The sequence below is a fragment of the Mugil cephalus genome, chromosome 1, assembly GCF_022458985.1.
Source record: "Mugil cephalus isolate CIBA_MC_2020 chromosome 1, CIBA_Mcephalus_1.1, whole genome shotgun sequence".
Classification (NCBI taxonomy): Eukaryota; Metazoa; Chordata; class Actinopteri; order Mugiliformes; family Mugilidae; genus Mugil; species Mugil cephalus.
The window spans coordinates 36,309,483-36,331,867 of NC_061770.1; the positions used below are offsets into that span (position 1 = coordinate 36,309,483).

A 22,385-nucleotide genomic window follows, 5' to 3' on the forward strand; every position below is an offset into this window, starting at 1 on the left:
GCTCCGCGCCGCGCGGGAGGACGCTGCAGAGAGAGGCCATTGAAGCGGGCTTTATTTACACACGAACCAACACCTGAGCAGTGTGCGAGCGCGACAACGCGACACGCACTGTTGCTGAGAAGACCTCTATGGTGGAGGAGCTGGAGGAGGGAGGGGGGGCTAATTTAGGAACTAAGCTGGAACACTGGAGGACACATTTTGTTGAAAGCTGTGAATCAGACGTGCCAGCTGTGCGTCTAGACGTTGTTATTTAGTACTGTAAAAGGACAGATGTAGCATTTACACTTATACCTTCAGGAAAATATACGGCACCACTTCTGTTTTTATTTTATTTTTTTTTTGTAAAATTTGGTTGATTAGACATTTTTTTTATCTATATATATTTTTTTTTAATTTTCCCCCACAAATTTAGTTTCTTTAAATACACATTAACATGAATCCAAAATGTTTTAGTAAAGGGATAAATGGATACGATACAGGAGCTGTCTCAACAGCGCAGTGTTTTACACAGAGCCACACTAGACCTGTCAATCAAAGCCTCCTGTAAACGGTAGGCCCCGCCCCTATCGCTGCTGAGCCATTCATTTTACACACTGACTCTGTGAGAGCCTATTCGGTCCCCAGGTGAAATCCAGAAGCACACTGCAATATAACAGTGCATGATATATATAGGTATGTTTACGTTGGCAGCAGTTGCATGTTCGAAAAAAAGAAAAAATTAATATCTGAACCTGTGTATTATGTGAATTCAATAATGTATATTTATAAATAGCACTAGTTTAATATAGAACATATATAGTAGGTAGGTAATCTCTCATCAGTTTGGGGTCCTGGGCCTGAAAAAAACATTGAAGACTCCAGATTTAAATAAATCTTTTGAAATATCAAAACGCTAAAACTCCGTTCACCCCTTTCACCTGTGGCTATTGACTGCTGTCGCTAACATCCGATAACCGATGCTGGTTCGAGGCTTTACATCTACTTCCACACACCCTTGAGGTTTGGTGTCAGACAGACAGGTCAATTCAGGGTAGAAGTACACAAAAAAAAAAAAGCTTCTATCAGTCCTGTCAAAGAAAGACTGAGCAGTGGCGATTCGCACGCATTATTTATTAATAGGAAATGTTTGATTTCTTGTATCCGCAAGTGAATAGAAGCAAAAAGCACCCTCATCCCTCATTATAGTACAATAAAAAAAAACTCCCAATATACAAATGGAAATCAAGTTCCTGTAGCGCCTCTAACCCCTACCAGGCTGTTACATGTAAGTCGAGCCGTGTCAGTCATGTTTGCTTCCAGCGGCATAATGGTGTCATCGATCCCCCGATGGCATTAAGAGATTAAAAGGTTCCCCCGTCCCCTTCGCGTTGTTGACAAGCGCCGTAACGCATCACAGTCATTAGCATTAAGCTGGCTCATCAATAAGCACTTGCCTGATCCATCAGTCTTCCTCAGATGTAGCCCAGGGGAGCCCGTCAGCGCTCGGGCCGCGGCCACGCCGAGCGCCGCCGCCGGCCTCCGTTTGCTCGAGTTCTCTGTCGAGGCCGGTGTCAGCGCGTTCGTCGGCGCGCTCTGTGTTTGTCATTCTGTGTCGACTTGATCACCGAGGCCTTCAATGTGTGTCGTGGGTGAGTGTAAAAATAAAAAAAAAAAAAGACAAGGGAGCCTCTCAAAAGTTTTAGCTGCATCCGTCACCGCGAGTAATGTCTTGTACAGTATTTTCACTTATATGTGCCATGTAGGTGCTGCTGTGCACACAAGCGAGTGTGTAAGTGTCGGTGTCGGTGTCAGTCACAGTGTGCGACTACGCGGTGTCAATGCATGACAGCCAGCCGTGGTCTGATGTGATAGTGTGCTACGCTGAATGACAATGTCTCGACTGAGGAGCCGCTGTGTCGTCTCCGAGAGGGGAAAGAGACGAGAAGGAGGGAAGGACGGACGCTACAGTTCGTCATGTAAAGCCTCCCCCTCCGCGTGGTCCAGAGCCCCCATCAGCAGCAGGGCCCCGGTGGCGTCGTCCCTGACGAAGAAGACGAAGGGGTGGTCGCCGTAGAAGAGCTTGGCGTCCTGCACGTGCTCCTCCTCCAGGTCCGCGTCCCCTTTCCCCGCCTGGGCCGCCAGCTCCAGGGACGCCCAGTGCAGGACGCCACCCAGGTGCAGCTTCCCCCCGCCCTTGTCCGACACCCCGGAGAAATCCGCCGCCTTCTGGTCCCAGGCGTCGCTCAGTCCCAGAGCGGACAGCTGCTTCTGGAAATGGGAAGAGCACAGAGAAGAGCGAGGCGATTTGAGGACTTTCCTTTCTGTTGCGGAAAAAATTTGCGAGCGTACGCGGCCGAGCAGCTGCCGGGACGCTGATCAATTATGCACGCGAGGAGACCGAACAACAAGTAGGAGGGAAAGCATATTTTAAAATTTCATGATGACATTCAGAAGTTGCCGGCAAACGCTGCCCTTCTCCAGCCTCGCCGCACGATTTAGGCAAACGTACCCCCCCAAAAGGAAAAAAAATAATAATAAAAATACCAGTATGTTTATTTACTGTGTGTACCCAAAAATTCGAGACGGGATGGAGGCTGACAGTTGCCCTTGTTGTGAGCTGGCAGAACAAAGTGGGCGACAGGCAGGGAGGAGACGGAAGGAGGAAGCAGAGGATGAATAATTTAAGAGTGATGCCCCGTGACCTCGGCACCTCCTTTGTTTTGGCTCTGATATGAATTCCACAGAAAGTCGTCGTCATGACAGGTAGTTTATCCTCCCATGGCAGAGGGCCACTCACAGTGACAGGCTTCTCCAGGGGCCAGATGAGAGCATGTGTGTGGGTGTGAATGTGTGTGGATGTGGCCGGAATACGAGGACGGGCGGGTGACAGTGTTGTTTTGTAGCATTGTTTAAACTTTAGCTGACTAAACTCTTCACTGGAAACGTCTTTTTAGTGGCAGACAACAACAGTAAATCATTCGGATTCAACTTTCTGCACATGCTGCCTCACCGATTTTAACTCCTGTTTAAAAACCACACTCTTATAGCTCAGCGTGCTTGGACGTCAGAAGCACAAGTCTGCTTAGCCTAAAAGTATCGTGTCAGCTTCTGTCTAAACATCGAGTAAGTAGTAATGCATATACAGTGGTAGTCACCTGCCACTCCCGTTCCCAGTGTTTTCATGTAAAGCTCCTGCAGCACCACCACAGAGACACACAGCGCCTCCTGCTCTAATGCACTTGTATTGTCCTCATCCATTATTCCTCCACTTTTCTTCCACTCGCTACCACGATATGACTGTCTTCCTTTTCTTCTATTCTGTTTTTTTTTTTTTTTTCGACGGACAGAACTTTTCCATCGTCGGTCGTTTCAAGGTTTGTTTTTTTGGCTGGCGATAAAAAAAGGAAAGTGTGTCTGTGAAGATTCTCGGGTCGTTTCAGGATGTTGGTATATACAGACAACAAAGCTACGACAAAAGGCGACTGGACATTTCTTGCATTTACGGGTGAATATCTGGTTGTTACAAGACCTTAGTCGTGTGAGTTTCAGGTGGGCGCCACGAACAGATTTGCAAATAAAAACAACCAAGCGCCCACTCAGTCATTAAGAACTGCTGAAGATCCTTGGAGGAGAGATAAGCATATTTGAATTAGCTTTGTTTTTAGAAAAATAAAACAGAAAAACACAGAAAATCCCCACATAATCCTGAAGCTAAACCCATCCCCAACTCTAACCTGACTATCCACTAACCCTTAACCCATCCCCAACCCTAACCTAGACCTATCCACTCATACTAAATCTATCCACAACCCAATCCCTAACCCTATCTGCTGACCCTAAACCCATCGCCAACCCTAACCTGACTATCCACTAACCCTAAACCCATCCCCAACCGTAGCCTATCCCCAACCCTAACCTGGACCTATCAACTAACACTTACCCCTATCCATTAACCCTAAACCCATCCCCAACCCTAACCTGGACCTCTCGACCCTAAATCTATCCACAGCCCCAACCCTAACCCTATCTGCTGACCCTAAACCCATCCCCAACCCTAACCTAACTACCCACTAACACTAAACCCATCACCAACCCTAACTTGACTATCCACTAACCCATCCCCAACCCTAACCCCTTTCTTCTCACCTCTCCAAAACTATCCTGTTTACTTGGATAGTTTTCAGATACTATAATGAACAGTACAAACCAGGATCACGTGACCAAACTGTTCTTGGTTCACATCTGCACCAGCATCAACATCTAGGCTCCAACATTTCAACTCACTAAAGCTAAGGCTTCACTCCTGGGCTTGAGGAACCCTAACCATTCACTTGTCTCTACATGTAAGCAATGGCTAAAAACGAGCCAACACACAAACACTTCTTCTTGTGCTACTCTGAAGTTGGAGATAAATATAGTCTTAAAGGAGATCTTAGTTCCTCAAACGTACAATGAAGGGGTACGGTTTTGTAAATGTACGACAAAAGTTCCTGTATTCGAAAAGCACAACAAGTCTTTTCTCTCTCTGACTGCTCTGCTTGTCAAGGCAAAAAAAAAAAAAAAAGCATAAAAGAGTAGAAATGGAGGGACCCAGGTGCAACCCTGTGGCAGTATGATAGGAAAGAGACAAGGGATGTCAGAGGAGCCCAAGGAGGGCTTGAGCACCGCAGAGGTGTGCCACTGCATTATATGGGGAAAGAAACCTCGGGGAGGTGCTCTTTGGCTGCCCTTTCTCTCTGACGCACCACATGAATCTTAGATGGAACAGCAACGGGCGGACTGCTGATGCCTCACGCACCGCATCAACGAGCTATTTGTCTGCGAGGTGGAGCCACGGGCATTGTCAGCTGGTGGTTTCCTCTACGTATGTGTGTGTGTATGGAGGGTGGGGGTGAAGGGGGGATCTTACTTGGCCCACAGCGTTGCAGTCTAACCATGCCTAAGGTAGCATGGCATCAACCCTCAGGCGTGCAGCTCTCAGCAACACATTATTTCACCTCAGTGGTTGAGACCGCTAAGTAGGTTGTTGGGGCTGGGGGGGTTCATGAGGACGGGTTATGGCAGCGAGGACATGTTACAGCTTCAACTGTGAGGAGTCATTGCGGATGATTTTTAAAAAGGCAGAGCAGCTTTAATGACGACGGCGAAAGAGTAAGATGAGAAGAAAGGAAAATGCAACGCTGCGCAGAAGAAATCCTAAGAAAAGACGTAAGGATGATTAAAATACAACATAAGGACACAGAGAGATGGCTCAACTTAAAAGTAAGAGTGCAAGTAGAAAATTCATGAAATCCCATGTGATTGTGTCTGCTTTGTTTTTTTTCTTATTTTTCTTAGTGATGCTTTATGTCTGCCATTTGCACATTGTTGTTTGAGGAGCTGCAGCACAACCAATACAAACTCCAAATGGGTACATTGAACTAAACGAAAGAAATGTGAATTCCAGTCCAAAACAAAACACTGGCGTCCATTGACATCCATCAAAAATAGCATCCGTTGCTAGTTATTGCTATAGTTAGTGGTTTAAATTCAAGGAAAAGAGGAAAAAAACATTCAGTTTGGTTGAAACAGACCTAGAGGTGGACTTCAGTGGCCCTGACCAAGACCTAAATAACACAATAAACCTCAGTACCATTGTGATGACCTCTTTCTACGATTCCTCAGCCGTCGGTCCTGAAGGAGTAGTGGTGTTAAGAGGTCTGTCAGAGTTAGCTGGCAGCACCTCAAGACAGAGTGCCCAAAGGATCTATGAGTAAGGGCTACTATCCAAAGAGTTTGATCTTTTTGTTGCTAAAATGACCTGCACATGGCCTTCACTTAAGCTGACTCTGCGCTTGTGTCATTTGACACTGCTTCTACCGCCCACACTTCACTCATCCATCACTAATGTCAAACAGTCCCAGATTTTTACAGGAGTTGTTATGCTCAGTTTAATAAATAAACTTGCGTGAACTCATTTGTGTTGCACAAGGCTTGCAACACAAATGGAACCGAGGTCCCTGGCAGTCGTTTAACTCAGGGCTGAAGCTCACCATCATTTTCATTATTGGCTGACTGATTATTAGGGCTATGGGATGTCAGAAAGCTGTGAAATATTGTCGTTCAGACGGCGTACTTTGTGTTACAATAACAGTGCAAATCCCAAGACACGGGGAAGCACAAATCTTCTCAAATAAGAAGCTGGCACTGGGGACTGTTTGTCATTTTTGATGAAAATCTGTGAAATGATTAGCCAATTAGCAAAATGCCTACACTCGTTTTATGTCAGGCGGCTCATTCATTAAGATATTTATTTAGTTCTTTACTCAACGCCAACTGGTTATCTATGTTTTATAAACACAAGCACATGGCTTGAAACATGGCAAGATGGATCCCTCTGTGGTCGTACGATCTTGTGGGATTCTAACTACCTTCCAAAGTACACGATATGATGTCAATGGCCTCAGTTTCAACTGTAAATATCAAACATGTTGGCACGACAGAGGTGTAATGGTTACAGCTTGTACCTAACCACAACCTCCCTCAGTTCAGTTCTGGATGAGGAACGTAGTTGCATCACATCTCTCTTTCCTTTTTTTTTTTTTTTTTTTTTTTTTATGCATTAACCTCCAGAGACCCGGCGTCCTCATATGGGGACATTATGTTTTTTGAGGTTTGTAGTAGCTTATTCTGCTTCATTTAGACCTGTTGTCCGCCATGTACTGCTAGTGAAGGGTCAATACACTTGTTTATTTGTGCTTATTAACTTTTCTAGTTTGATGTGGCATGAAAATTTAACAGATTCACTGGTCCACATTTGAGGACGTTGGGATTCCAATTCTGCTTTTGCATTAAAACTGTTTTATAGTTTGGTACACATTGGTGACTTGAAAACAGCAAAGTAGTCCGTGTCCACCTATTTTTATTCCAAAACTTCTTTTGTGTTTTTATACTTCAAAGGTCTTATTAAACCCAAATACCTAAAGATCTTAATCTTATCTTAAAGAAATTAAGATGCAAACAAACGCTTGGGTCACAGGAGGTTTAATATAAACTAAAGTAAATGAAAATGCCACAATATTAGACAGTTTGATAGACAAATTTGAGAGCTGAGACCACCAACTTTTTCTTTTGAGTGCAAGTGAAATTTTGTGGTAAATGTGATTTCACAATTTCCTCAGGGTGATATTGATCGCATCAGCAATAATGGGTTGGCTACGAGTGAACTCTACCTCTTCATCAAGGGCCTTTTCAAACCCATTTGAGTGCCTGGACCTGGATTTTTATATGCACTTTTCTGCATGATTTTTCCATTTCCCTTCAGCCATTAGTTCCTCTTTTTTTCCCAGTGCACCATTGGTTTGAGCCATTTTTCTTTTTTCCTTTTTCTGTCCATGGCGGTAGTTTACACTTACATGTTTCCCTCCGGCTTACCAATAACACTTGCTAAACGATTCTTTTAATCTCACCTTAAACAACTACAAACATGTTCAGCCTAATTTAACACCAGCCTTATAATCCTGCCTGCGTGGGAGATCTCGAGCATGCAGTATGTGGCTCTGGCATCACCACAGCTCATTTCATGGACACGTTTAATGCAGGCTTTTAGAAAAAAAAAAAAAAAAAACCTTTTCCCTTTCTCTCACATCGTCAGCTCTCTTGAGGCTTCAAAGCCTCCCCACCTCTTTATTGAGTCTCATCAGCAATACTCCTATTTGTATCTTATTTACATGGGCTTTTACCTCTCTCGCACAGTCAATGCGCTGTGCGCCTCATTCACTCGTTCACGGATACACATGAACAGCTCTTTATTCCACAAGGCCATTTCAGCACAAAACAGAAAAAGAGAGAGAGAGGGAAAAAAAAATAAAACCTCAGCCTTTAGCGAGATGTTTAACTAATGGCCATGAAACACATCTGATTAATTCATATGATGCCGCTGCTATGGTAGCTGAGTTAAAACAGCTGCCCCCTCGACACTGTATACCGCGGAGTGTGCTCTTGTAAATATTTGATGGCCTTTTGACCTCATTAGCCATGATTGAGTGCACACTCATATGTCTTAGTCACCGTTTGGAGATGCAGCCTGAACGGAGCTCGGGCTTGGCTATCGGTGTCGAGAAATGTGTGTGTTTGTGTGTGTGGGCTGGTCAGCAGTAGATCAGAGACGGAGGAGAGGGGGGGTGGTGGTGGTGGTGGTGGTGGTGAGCGATGAGGGTGGTTTATTCAGTGACCTCTGGGCCAGGCTTGTTAAGAGGGTTCTCCGTCTCCGGCTGCAGACCCCGACACAGTCTGCCGTTCACCAGGAAACGGAAAACACCACGAATAGGGAGACGGATAGACAAAGAAAAAAAAAAAAAAAAAACTTTGAGGCTATTTATAGTCCCCTGACCCCTGCTCACACGCCTGGTGAACGTCGCTCGTATCCAGGTCAGCGGAGCCGAGGTGCAGACGCTCGGCGATACCGTATCAGAAGCACACGTGAGGCCCTTACGGAGAGGGGGGACTCGACATGACTCGAGATGTGCTGCGTGATTTCATTTGCCCTCATTTCCACACACAAAACACACCCTACACTGTGATCTTCATTTGTTCGGAAGGCGGCCGGGCCTCTGCTCTCAGCAGTCCACGGCCGTCCGTCCGTCCCGAGCCCTGACAGATAGAGTGGTAAACAGCATTAATGCACGGTGATGAGCAATTATTCGTCTGACCCGACTTGGGGGGGAAATAAATGACTGTCAGAATAGACATGGCATGCTGTCACTGGCCTAAAGGGGTGGACAGACAGACGTAGAGAGATTGGAGCGGGTTGAGGGGTTTGTTCAGGGCTTGGATGGTTTTCTTGAGAGAGCAAAGAGTCAGACAAACAGCGGCCAAAAACGCTCATGTGCTTATCCATAATTAGGTTACATAATGAGAGAACTGTGGAGCTACTTTTAGTTTATTTACATGACTTTTTTCTGTTTTCTTTCCCCCTCTTCTCCTGTCTGGTAAACTCCCTGGAAGAGACAAAAGAGGATTTGTGCAACAGCGTGTTTTTCGGCTCGTTCCCTGGCAAAGTCGTAGCCGTGTCAAAGGGAGTTGTTTCCAGCTTTAGTTCTAGATTACAGCCGCCTCCTCCTCCTCCTCCTCCTCCTCCTCCTCCCCCCAGAGTGTCCTGACAATGTTAATGTCAAAAGCTTGTTCTTTGGGGCATGGCTAGCAGGAAAAAAAAAACAAAAACATGGCAGCGCGGCTCTACATGGATGTTTGTTAAACTAGAAAGAGGGCAAAGAGGATTTCATCAGTCCATGATGAGGTTACTATGTGCATATGAAGAGGACGTGGTAATAGCTTCCAGTCAGCGTAACCTGCCCCGGGGAAATGGGTTTTACTGGCGTACCCTCTGTATCTGTCAGCTTCAACTAACCTCTCCCTCTCCCCTTTCTTTTTTTTTTGTTTCTCATTCAGCTACGACAAATTTAACCAACAACCGACTCCTGGGTATCGACGCGAAGCTCGTTTTAGAAGCAGGGAAGGTGGTGTCTGCTGTGGGAATTCTGGCAAAGACGCATCCAGGCATGTTGGGAAAAGACCTAACGTAAGCTAAAAATAAAAATAAATAAATAATAAAAAGGTTGTACTGTTGTACTGTAAGGCCTCCGCTTTTAAAACTGGAAAGAGACAAACCAAATGGCAGGAAGTGGAGTAGAAATGTGTAACACTCAGCACAGACTGACACGAGTTTGCCACCCATTCACTCCACCAATGAGTATGACAGATGTCCAATTATATGATCAACCTAAGTTTAGTTTTTTTTTTTTTTCACGGCTAGCCGAGGTCTTAAATGTCACTTCCTTCTTCACCGCTCCACCGTTCCTCCTTTACCTCATGACATCCAGTCCGCACATGTTAAAATGAAAAGCTAACAAATTTCTTCGCTTTCTTTCTGGCAGAGAGCGTTGAGGTACGGAGCATTTCCTGCAGCGGCTCCTTGTTTCAAGCCGCAGCTTTTACCGGTTTAAATGGCAAACTTCTCCTCCGTCAAAAGGTCACTTCTGATGTCGCACGCACAAGCTCTGCAAGTGACCTGATGACGGACCGGATTTAAACATGGCTGCCGCCGGACTGGGCTCCTGCAAAGCTACATGAAGGAAACACCTACACGGCTGAGGCTGTTTCTATAGTTACCACAACGAGAAGTTCCTTTTAATGGTCGGACAAGTTTAGTAGCAGCTATAAGAAGTCAAATATAAAAATAAAAAAAACATATTAGTGATTGTTATGGTGATGAAAATTATTGCACATTATTAGTCCTTCATATGTGTGTGTGTGTGTGTGTATATATATATATACATAGTTTTTTTTTAATGTGAAATAGATAATAAAATGTGAACAAAGTGTGTGTGTGTGATAGAGCATACATGGTGTTACATTCGATAATTATGAATATAATAATAAAGTATAATATATAAAGTAATATAATTAAGAATTGTTTAACATAATAATACAGAAAGAAATAACCAAACAAACAGACATATGCAAAATAATTAATAACTATGGTGATAATAATCGGGAGGATAATGGAGGATATATATTTTATTTTATTTACTTCTGTCTCTGTTTCCTATATTTGTTCATATACAAATTTGTTTTTGACTAGATTTTTACTTCATTTTAATTTATTTTAATTTCATTTTAATCTTATATTTTTTAATTATTTTGTGGTGACAATACTTGTGTTTTTTGTTTTTTTTTAATTTTTACTTAATTTTAATTTATTTTAATTTAATTTTAATCTTATATTTTTTAATTATTTTGTGATGACGTTACTTGTGTTTTTTTTAATTTTTACTTCATTTTAATTTATTTTAATTTCATTTTAATCTTATATTTTTTAATTATTTTGTGGTGACGTTACTTGTGTTTTTTGTTTTTTTTTAATTTAAAAAAAATATTTACGTGCATCTGAGCTGCTGTGACCAACCACTTTCCCTCGTGATATAAAGTCGAAGTCTGTCTGACATGTGACGCCGACTAAAGTTAACTTTGTCTGCAGCCGCTGCGACGCCTCAACGCAAAAACGTCGGTCAGCGAGTTGTGAAATCCTGTGTGATTCTAACGCCTCGTGCGTCCTTTTGACCCCGGCATCACAGAAGCGTCTTCCGCCGGCGTGACACTTCTCTAACCTCACAGTCAGCAGTTCACCAGAGAGAGCGCTTCAGCCTGTACCAACACTAACATCCACATTAGCATCCGCTGCCGTAAAGCTGCTGCCTGTCAGCCTGGCGCCTCCTCTCTCCTGAGTCAGACCAGCTACCTGCTGGCTCCGGGGGTACCAGGGGCAGAGATTTAGACCACCAGCTGATCTGTGGTGTAACCTCTGGTGCTCTTGGAAAAGGAGGCGCCTCCGAGGAGGGTACATGGTCACGGACCGCTCCAGCAGCCGGGGTTGGATTCACCTCAGAAAGCTTTTAGAGGCTATATGTTACATGTGGATGCTTATCGCACTGGGGGAGAAGAACGGGGACGGAGACAAATGGGAAAGGGAGAGACACTTTACAAGCGCCCGATGTCGGGCTGCAGTGAGCTGGAAGGAGCAGGCCGGCCCTACCGCCTCAGTTACCGAGAGCACTAAAAGGAAGAGGAAGTCACAAAACTGTGCGAGAAACAGGGGTCACAGGGGCGGAAAAAGGACGCATGTAAAAGAAATAAAGGGGAAGAACGGACTAGTGAGAAACACAGGCCGACATGGAGACGAGTGGGGAGGGAAGAAAAAGACGTCCTCCGCATGCGAACGGAGGAAAAATGACTCCCGAAGAGGGTAATCTCAGGGAGAGGAGCCGGCCCGAGACAGTCGGGGAATAAAGAATAATAGATATAGAAACGGGGGAAGAGAGAAGAAAGCAAGGGAGGAGTGAGAATGATGACTGCGCCGCTTCGTCGTGTGACTGAGCGAATCAGGCGAAGTGAAAAACGACGGCGAGTCGGGGCTCAGGAAATGAATGGACGGAGAGAACTCCACAACAGCGTTAAAGAGCCGAGACACCGAGACACCGCGTCACCGCAGCACAATCAAGATACAGGGAAAGAAAAAATAAATAAATAAATCACCCCAGATCGTTCATCTGGGCACGAACGCAGAAGAACAAAGTAGAAATGAATAGAAATCAGACACAGAGCGGAGCGTGTTTCTAGGGTAGCTAAGGTGACTCTAAAAAAAAAACTCGACGTGGGCCTCATCTGGGCTTCATTTGAAGAGGACGGGGCACCTGGCAGCGCGCTCTCACTCCGAGGATTCGCCGGAGGCGGCACGCGGGGAGAAGCCCCGGCTAATGAATGCAGCAGCCCCAGTTAATGCGGACATGCTCCACCAGCGTGCATATCCAGCGGGAAAGGATAAAAAAAAAAAGAAAAAGGAGGGGACAACCGAAAAGACCTGGAAGATCTGGATAACGATAAAATAGAGCCTTTTTCTTCGTGACGCGACCCTGAAATGAAAAAAACGTGTCGCGGGCGGCTCCGATCGAGCCGATCTCCCATCAGCACGAACATCAGAGCCGCTGGAATCGGACGTCCCGCGATCGCCACGGAACGGAGGCGCGACGGTGAGCCGGCGTGAACCGTAAAGGACTCGGCACCCGGTTGCGATCGCCGGCCCGTACCCACCTGCAGACTCAGCGCGCTGGTGACGTTGGCCCTGGGCACGGAGACGGCCACGCTGCTGACGCCGGCCCCCTCCAGCCACTTGGAGAGGCGCTCCAGGGTCAGCAGCTTCTCCAGCCGGGACAGGTCCTCCACGTGGAACGGCAGCAGCAGCACCAGGCTGGCCCCGCCCGCCCACAGGGGCGCCTCCAGGACCTGCACCATGTTCTCCACGTCCTCGTGGTAACGGAACAAGCCTGCGGGAGGAGGAGGAGCCGGAGGGAGGCAGACACAGAGAGAGTCAAAGGGAGACGTAATGTAACGCTTGTAGAGCTTTTTACAGTCGTTTCTCTTCTGAAACGTCTGCACGTATCTCAGACTTTTACTTTCCAGCTGCTTCGCTGCAGTCGCACGGCGCCGACTGCTTAAGGCGAGACACCAAAGCAAATCAGATCAGAGATTTTTTTTGTTATTTTGCTTCATTATTTTTTATTCTATCAAACTGGTTTTAAAAAAAGTGGTCAAATGCAGATTTAGGGGTTCGTTTCACTACAGTTTGTCTGTGTTGTGCCTCAGATTTACTCCTAACTTTCTGAACAGGCTTGTAGCAGTTTGAGCCCCTGGGAGCATAAGAGGTAACGTTGTGAAGCTGTTTTTTTCTCCTGCAAAAGTCAGTCAGGTCCAAATATGGTCATATCCACCGTGTTGACAAACAACAGTGAAAGCAGAAAGGCCGAGCTAATGCTAAACTCTGATTGGCGATGGTTGGTTCAAAAGGCGTCACGTGACCAGATATTTTGCCAGTCTGTGTTAGGGACGTTTAAGAAATGAAGTCGTCTCTCAGAAGAAAATTACAGCTCAAATTAGCAAGAAAAGTCAAAGAAAAGACGCGTGAAGGAGACGGGAGGGGAAGTCAGACTCGTCTGGGTTCATCCGGCCGTAAATCGTCTCGATCAGCAGTGACTCATCATTAATGTCGCACACTTCAACGAACCTACTGTAAATTTACTGATATTTTGATGGTATATGTGTTGATATGATTATATGACGTGTTTTGAAGGATTTCAGTACATTTGGTTTTGGTTCATAGTGGTTTCCAATAAAAAAAATATAAAGATGACTTTGCAACGTGAATCTTTAAAGGCTGAGTTTTTCTGCCACTCTGAGCCAGAAATCTCCACATCAGTAGCTCTAACACGCACCAAACTTTCCAGATTCATCCCTAACTACATTCCGCAGGTATTTGCAGAGGGGATTTTTCATATATCATTCAGAGCCTGATTTGTAGAACATTTTACTCTTAAAAAACGTGGGAAAAAAATTAGATTTTCTCGGACTGTTGACAGTATTATGTGATTTATGTGAGTGATAAAAAAGAGATTCCCCCTGTAAATACCTGGAAATATAATATGTTAACAAAATGAAACAAGAATTTTGAACCTCGCTTCAGACATTAATCAGATTTCTGTTCTGGAAATATGCAAATGAGCACATATTTAAGTAGATAACCCCGCATTTGCATCTTTAAATATAAATTCACAGAAAACTTGTAATACAAAAAAATATTGTGTTCATGTAAGTAACCAACTGGAGAAGTTTCATGGTGATACCTATTAGTTAAAAATTTGACCCTATTCACCTGAAGAGTCACTGGTTGGTTCAGCTTCAGTTGTAAATTGAGAGGTTGACCACAGATGACGGAAAACGACATTTAAGCGTCATTTTTACAACCTCGCCAACTTCCAGTGCCGTCAAAGCAGAAGTTCACTCTTGTCTCGTTGTTTTTAGACAACACATGAAATATGAAACGGGTGCTCCATAAATCATAAGGTACACAGGGATAAATAAGAGAGGAGCAGATTGGACCTTACAGATGTTCAAGCCATTTTTGGAGTTTGATTCCTTTTTTTTCGCTGCATTTATTTTTCTGGCAGGAGAACAGCGGCGACAGCATGTGGGTGTTTTTTTATTTATTTATTTATTTATTTATTTTACCTGCTCTGTGCAGCATCACCACTCTGGTGTATTTCTTCCCCAGGAAGGTCCGACGGTCCGCGCTCTCCTCGCTGAACTCCCTCTCCCACAGCCCTGAGAAAATAATAAATGATTGAAAAAAGGGCGAAAAGGGTCAACGTGAGATTTAACGACGCCGTGTCCGTGGAGCACCTATAGGCCTCACGCGCTCTGACACCAGCTGACACAGCTCCTGAATCAACCCGTGTGTGCGCTGCCCATTTAAAAATGCATGCTGTTGTCAAAACGTGTCGAGCGGCAGCCGCGAAGCCCTTAAGGCCTCTGCATCGGCGTCCCACTCGGCCCCGCTAACCCCCTGACAGCTGTCAGTTTAAGAGGGGCTAAGAGCAGTGGAATTACTCTTGTAATAACCTCACGACACATTTTCAAAGCAGCCGGTCCGTTCAATAGAGCGGGGCGCGCTGGATGGAGCGCCGAGGTCTACAGATTATGACTGGTGCCCATTCAGCTCTTTGTGAATGGGTCTGGCTGCGGCTATAGCTAATGATGATCCTCGCCATTGATTAATAGTTTAAAAGACCACAGCACTTAGGACACAATGCACGAGGTGCAAGGAGGTCAAAGAAATCGAAAGCTCAGGTTGTCAAAGTCTGGAGAGTGATTGCTACATATTTGCAATAAATACTTAAAATACTTTTTTTTTTTTTTTGCCCATATCGTTCATAACTGAACTTTAAATACACATGTTAATCCTGGAATCTTAAGAGTGGAAGCGACAAAACTACGACAAGTTTGCCAGACGTCAACAACAGCTCTGACTTGGATTTTGCAGATTAGTCCAATATGAACATGAACATTCGATGTTCCAACCAACCAATGAGCCAACTAACCCGATCCTAAAACCTTGATCACATCAGTTTGTAATAGCTATGCCCAAAAGTTAAAGAATAAACACTAAACAAATCCTAAAACAGCCATTAAACACTTCAAATTGATTGGTTCCATAAAAATACAAAAGAAATTTTGAGTATTGGGTCATTTTGGTTCCACTAATGCAGGCGGTGATTTTTATTAAAAGACACATTTTTTCTGTTGCCGTGCTTCGTGTCCATATAAAGTCAGTACATTTGAAAGTTCTTCAGAGACAAAAATGGCTCAAACAAGGAACCAAACGCAGGAAACTCAGCCAGGAAGGGTACAGCTGCCACCAGATCACCAGGAAGTGCAGATGCTAGTCCTTCAGTAGTTGGATAAACTCAGCAGAAATGCAGACGAACCAACAGCTTGGAAGAAAAACCAAGATCTGGGCGTCCAAGAGTTTCTTCAGCAAGAAATGACCTCATCCTGACCCACATGTGCAGAGAAAACATCACAGGAGCTCCAACAGCAGTGGTCAAACCAAACTGGTGTCCAGTGTTAGATCATAGCTTAAGGTCCTACAAGGTTGTCAAGAAGCTCCTGATCAATGAAAGACAGAGGTTAGCCCAGTGTTGTTGGGCCCAAGAACACAAGAAGTGGACAGTCAGGACCTGGAAGAAGATTCTGTGGTCAGAAGAGTCCAGTTTCCAGCTTCTTCTTCCTCCTGCTGATGTGAGGCTACGCAGAAGACCAGGAGAAGCTTTATCTCCAGCATGAACAGAACCTACTGTCAAACATGGTGGAGGCAGTATCATGGTTTCAGGATGCATAAGTTCTGCTGGTGTTGGTCGTCTCACTGTCTGAGATGACAAATCGAACTCTGCCAAATATTGTGCCATTGTCAAAAAACAATGGACTAAAATATAAATATATGAAGCTTGGTACATTTAGCAATAGGTGGGACTTCTTTCAATATCTAAAGTGTCATCTGTGTTATTTCTTCGACAAGCTAGAAAGTTCCAAACCACAGACACTATAAAGTAACGTAAAGTATAAAGAACTGCTCCATAAAAGTGAAGTCAAAGCGAGTAGGGCTCCCCCTGGTGACTGGCTCCAGTACAGGTCAAAAGCTCACTCTTTGTAAACTATAAAAACAAACAAAAATGGGGTAGGGCTAGATAAGTTTTTATTAACTTCATCCTACAACCTTTTGAACATGCAATGGTTATTTATGTTGTTATAGAGTTGTCTTATCAACTTGTTTTTTGCCCAAACTTTATTTTATTCTGATTTGATTGTTTGTTTTAACCTGGTCAAATGAACAAATAAATGAAATGAATTGTTTGGACAAGTTTTGTTTTAGTCGGCTATTTGAAGCTATAGAAGGAAAGTACGCAGCATTTCTTTGTAAATGGTGGAGATAGAACAGAGCGTAGTATCAGTCAAACGAAAATGTGAATGAGTCAGACTCTGGCTACAAAATCACAAGATGGCGCCACCCACGCCCCAGGGAAATAAGGTCAGTTTGGTCAATGCAAGGACGTGGCGACATGTTGTCCATATTTATATACAGTCTATGCTCCAAATACACTGAAGAAGTATAAACGTTATTTTTTTTTTTTCCCCACAGGCCGACTAGCACCGCTCATGACTAATGAAGTGTAATTAAAGAGTAAGACTGTTGCTACAAATCACCAGACAGATTATCAAAATTGGCTTTGATTCATTTTCTGTTGATCAATTAACTAGCCATTTCAACGCCAGTGTTTGCTTTCAAAATAAAAAAAATCCTCCCAGGCTCTGCTGGAGCCCAGCCAATCCCAAATCACAAGCAACAGCGACATGAGCTTCTCCCTCGCCGGCGTGCTAGCACACGCCTCAGACATTCACTCCGCTCCCCGTGACAGAGCGGAGAAATCCGATCGGCCTGGAATACCGAAGACGACGGGGCTGAAGGTGACCCGAAGTGGCAACCGTGTGCGTTGCTGGGATGATGTCACGACGACGACGACGATGATGAACAATTTTCCCCCGCAGCGCGGAAAACATGTGCGCGAACGGAGCGGGGATTTAATGACCTCACCGGGGCGCACAGCGGAGTCTGTTGATCTCCGTGGGTGGCTGGTACAGTGCAACGCTGCAGCGGAGAGTTCACATGGAACCTGAGTCCATTAATATCCATCAGCGTCGAGCAACGAGACAATCGCGCCCCGGCTTGGAAACCCAGCGCTCGCGCTAAACTTCAAAATCCAGGGCACAGTCAAAACACCAGCTCTCCCTCATCAACTTTTGATTAGTTGTGGTATTTCAGAAGCCATTATTAGAGGTTAAATGTGTTCTGCTTCTTTAGTCCCAGACGTTGTCGCGTTACCCCCGTATAAATTCCTCCGTTCAATATTGTTTTCTTTTTTCTGTTCGTTGTTTGTTTATCGGAGACAAAGCCTGAATTAATTAACCAGCCGGGACCGGAACTCCCAAAGCAAAAAAGGCCTTTCACCGCGTCTGTCAATCTCCCGCACCCTCTCTCTCTCTCAACATTTCTTTACCCCCTTTTCCAAACACAAAATGTGTCTTTCTCCCAGCTTTTAAACATCTCCGTCCTATAAACACGTTCCGCTCATTACTGAACTGGCCCTGACCTTCCCTTCCTTCCTCTGGACGTCGCGTTTTCAACCAAAGTTAAACAAATGGAAATGGGAAAGGAAAAAGTGTGAGCCGAAAAAGACAGAAAGAAAGAAAAATCGGTGGCCATTTCAAAACCGTTAAATCATCACACACTGTAAACTGCTTTAGGATCAATAAATGAAAATAAATAAATAATTTTTAAAATTATATAATAAGAAAACAATTTTCTGTAATTTCTTTCTCAATTGTGTGCTGCAATCTACTGTATAATCTAATTTGTGTGTTTCCCACAGAAAAAAATGAACAAACCAATAATAATAATAAAAAAAAATTATGTTTTTTAATGAAGTCAAAACATCAAACAAAGAAAATTAATTAAGTTGCTTATCAATATACTGTATAATCTGTTTTTTTGTTTTTTTTTTTAAAGAGGGGCTGTTGCTCTGTATCTGCTGGCAACCTGTTTTCACTTCAGCAGCCTCGGCGTCTTCGCGCCTAATAAAAAAAGAATACCTGCAGGAGGAAACAGAAGGAATGGAGGCAGATAGGCTCAGATAAGGATGTGAGCAGAGGAGAGGCGTGGGGGGGAGGGAGGGAGGGAAGGTAGATTAGCCTCACGATAAATGACGACAAAGGCACACACACAAAAAAAAAAGAAAAAGAAGAAGACAAAACGGAGGGATATATTTAACACATCATCATCTTTCGTGGCGCCTGCAAACAAAAGTGAGTCCCTGCGTCAGGAGGCGGATGCAAACTCGGAGATATGGTAGATTACATTCCTAAAAAGTTACGAAAATGGAAAATATTGCTCATGATGAACCGGTGGAACAAATACCGCTAAATGAGTTTAACTTTTTTTTTCTTTTTTTTTTTTTTTAATAGCACCTTTAGGGTGCAGCAACGATAAGAAATAGATGGATATGTTAAAAATGGCAGACGGAGCCGGCAGCCCGTGCAGAGAAATACCGACTACTTCCCACCGCCGCAGCCCGTCACAATGAGCGGGAAACCGAGCCAAGCCGTGGAAAACGGCTCCGAGCCACAGATGTTAGGCGTGACGCCGAGGGAGAGGGGTCTGGACACTTGTTACTCAATTATTTAAGATGACACATCGCCCCCCGACGGAAGATGAATAAGCTCTCAGTGATGGACCCCGGAATCATCCTTTATCCGCTGCGTCCACCAGCTGGAGTCCGACGCATCCGCGCGCACGTGAAAAAACGTGCACATGGATACGCACACTTGCACACTCGCGGGCACACAGTGCTGGCGCGGGCAAGGCGGCTCTCTGTGCAGTGTGAACACCAGAAAACGGTGCGTGCCAGATTAGCACTCGAAGATTTCTCATGCAAAGCAGCAAACAGTTGTAGAATTACAAATGAGTCCGCGGCTAAAAAGCCGCTCCCCCCCCCCCCTGATCCCTCGTACGTCACGTCTACCTCCAAGCAGCTTTACCCTTTAACGCTCGCCAGAATGAAATATCCACCGGGACGCAATTTATCAGACGCTTTGCGACACGGACTCCCACTCCAATACGACTTTAACGCAACAGACGGAGAACAACTTTGGACGGATTCGTGTCAGGAGAGTCGACTATTAATGTTCGGGCTTGTTCGTTATCGTTACACAACTCTAAACCTGAAGTATCCGAGGTTGTGCTTTAGATGTGGTGTTGTGATAAGGTGAGAACATTCTGGCGTGACTTGTGTAACACCTTATCCAAGGGTACGCACATTGTAGTCCCTTATTGTATCGCATTCCCATCCAGAATCGTGTCTGCCAGATAATCTTTGAATAATCACTGGATCGCTGACGAAATCCCAAACCAAATTCACAGGAACTGCTTCATGCATGGAAATCTGATGCTACCGCCTTTATTTCTAGACGGTATCAATATCAGGAAAAGATACAAAAGTGCCATATCCAGATCACATGGGTGCGTCGTTGACGACTTGTGAACTCTAATGAAATGGTACCATGTTCAATTTCTGTACTGAGAAATGAGTGAGCACCCGGTAACGGACGGACTTATCACTAGAGTGTCCGTCTCGTCCTTGGGCGAGACGCTTAACCCACCTTGCTCCCGGTGTGAACTCCACCGGTGTATGGATGCGAGTGAGTGATGTTTGGTGGTGGTCTGAATTGGCAGCCATGTTCCCATCAGTCTGCCCCAGGGCAGATGTGACTACTGAGGTAGTTTATGACCTACAGGGTGTGACTGTGTGAGCGAATGAATAATGGATTCAGTTGCATCTGATGTGGGCATCTAATGGTAAAGCACTATATAAAACCAAAGCATCATAGTCACATTTCTTCCGCGGAGGTACAATCGACCAAAAATTTTGGTTGATTGGACTTTTTTTATATATATATTTAATTTTAACATCAATCCAACATATTTTAGTAAAGGAATAGCTTAATACTGAGCACAATGATAATAATAATGTATATTTATAAACAGCACTAGGCCGAGTTTAATATTGAACCCATATAGTAGGTAGGGGGTCACTACTTAATATCTCCACCAGTCTGGGGGTCACTGACCCCTGCACTAGACCACTTGACGGCCTTCTGATTGGTCTTCCTACCTGTGCAAATCCTGACTTCCTATGCTAGGTTCAACAAATAACAATAATGTCGGGGTCCATTCCCATAGAAAAACATCAAACCTGTTATAATATAGTCCAGAGGTAACATGGAAGTAAGACTGCTAACATTAGCAGCCTTGCTAACAGTGGCAATCTACTACAGATATTACTTTTCATGCATGGTCATTTCTTCCTATGTACCTTCAGATTTTCAGTGTCTTTCTGTGGGAATGGATATTAAAGAAAACTCATACACGTTGAGTACTCTCTGTTGATCTCTAAATGGTTAGTATTTTAAGATACTTTACCTTTAAAGCGTAGAGCATTTGCCAGAATCAGCGCTCCGGCCTTAGCCTTGATTTCATCCCCCAGAGGAGCTGCCTCCAGCCCACTGAGTCCAGCCTTAGCCCAGTCACGGAGCTGCTTCAGGTCAGCCTTGCTGTCTCCTTTCCCGAGCGCCTGGTGCCGCAGCCCGAACCTGGTCTGGCTCTTCTTTGCGAACTCCTTGCTGACCGCGGGAGCCTGCTTGGCGAACACGGCCGAGGCTGCATGCAAGTGAAAGCTGGTCCCGTTGGCTTCGGCGACGCTCTTCAACGCGGCGGACAGGAGGTCCCCGACCTGAGCTCCTGCTTTGGAGGAGGAGGAGGTCGGCTTGAGGAGGTCTTGCACCTGGCTGGCGGTTTTACCGGAAGAGCCTTCGGCCAGCGCCCCGAGCGAGGAGGCCACGAGCAGAGGGGAGAAGACGGTGTTTACGGCGTTCGGGTCGGAGCGGAGGGCCTGGTAGAGGCGCAGACCCAGAGCCCAGCTCGGGTCACCCAGAGGGGAAGGAGGAGGAGGACGTGGCGGAGGATGAGTCTTGGTTGAATTAGTGGTGCTGCTTCCCACCAGGAGGGATGGCAAGGAAACGAGCAGGAAGAAAGGCAGTCTGGGCAGCATGGTAGATCTGGAGGAAAGAATAAGAGCATGAACATTTGCGAGCTGTTACATGCGCATAATGATGAGAGCTTTTGAAGAGGACGCGGTGTTTATGATGCAGGCAAAGACTGCGGCTGCATTCAACTCAAATACACTCATTTGCCAGTTCATTAGGTACACTAGCGAAAACAAATCTTAGCTTCAAGGAGGGTGGGGTATTAGGCATTTGTTTCAAATAAACAGAGAAGGGGGTTGGGGGGGCTGTTGATTCAACTGTGTTTTCATTGAGGAGGTTGTGGTGGATCGTAGTATGATTTAATTGCACACACAGATTTAGTCGGAACAAACACGGTTTAACAGCACCACAAATACGGGGTGGGAAAAAATATCGATATGGCAATATATTGTGATACTTTTTCTTCCAATACAATACCGACTTTAAAGTAAAAAGTCATTTTTTCAGCCGATCGTGAACGACTTCCTCAGCAACAAATTGGAAATGGATAATTTGGATTAATATTGTTTTTTGACTCAATTTGTCAAGTGAATTATCACTGTCATCTGATGTACATGTACACAGCGTGTATTTTAAGCTACCTTAAAAATTTCCCAGTCAACTATGTAAAATATTGCAACATCATAATATCGCAATAAACGTATCATATCGCGATTCAAGTATCGTGGTACATATCGTATGGTGAAGTCGTTGCCAATACACACCCCAAACCACAAACTACATCCTCCAAACTGATCAAACAGATGAATTAACACCTTCTTGACATTATAACAGTCATGGACCTAGGATTTAGAGCAACAATATTATAATAGAATTAATAAAAT

At 44.7% G+C, this 22,385-nt stretch overlaps 1 protein-coding gene across 2 annotated transcripts in view; it reads right to left on the bottom strand.

Moving 5' to 3' along the window:
• Positions 1–1,089: 1,089 nt before the first annotated feature.
• Positions 1,090–22,385, bottom strand: part of serpinh2 (serine (or cysteine) peptidase inhibitor, clade H, member 2) — a 92,306-nt gene continuing 71,010 nt past the window's right edge. For both annotated transcript variants that reach the window (XM_047578967.1, XM_047579051.1), the window contains exons 2-5: positions 20,939–21,573; positions 14,578–14,670; positions 12,607–12,839; positions 1,090–2,247 (exon numbers count right to left, since the gene is read on the bottom strand). In XM_047578967.1, the coding sequence (XP_047434923.1) occupies positions 1,942–2,247; positions 12,607–12,839; positions 14,578–14,670; positions 20,939–21,573 (1,267 nt within the window). In that variant the 3' untranslated portion in view covers positions 1,090–1,941. The remainder of the gene's footprint in view (positions 2,248–12,606; positions 12,840–14,577; positions 14,671–20,938; positions 21,574–22,385) is intronic.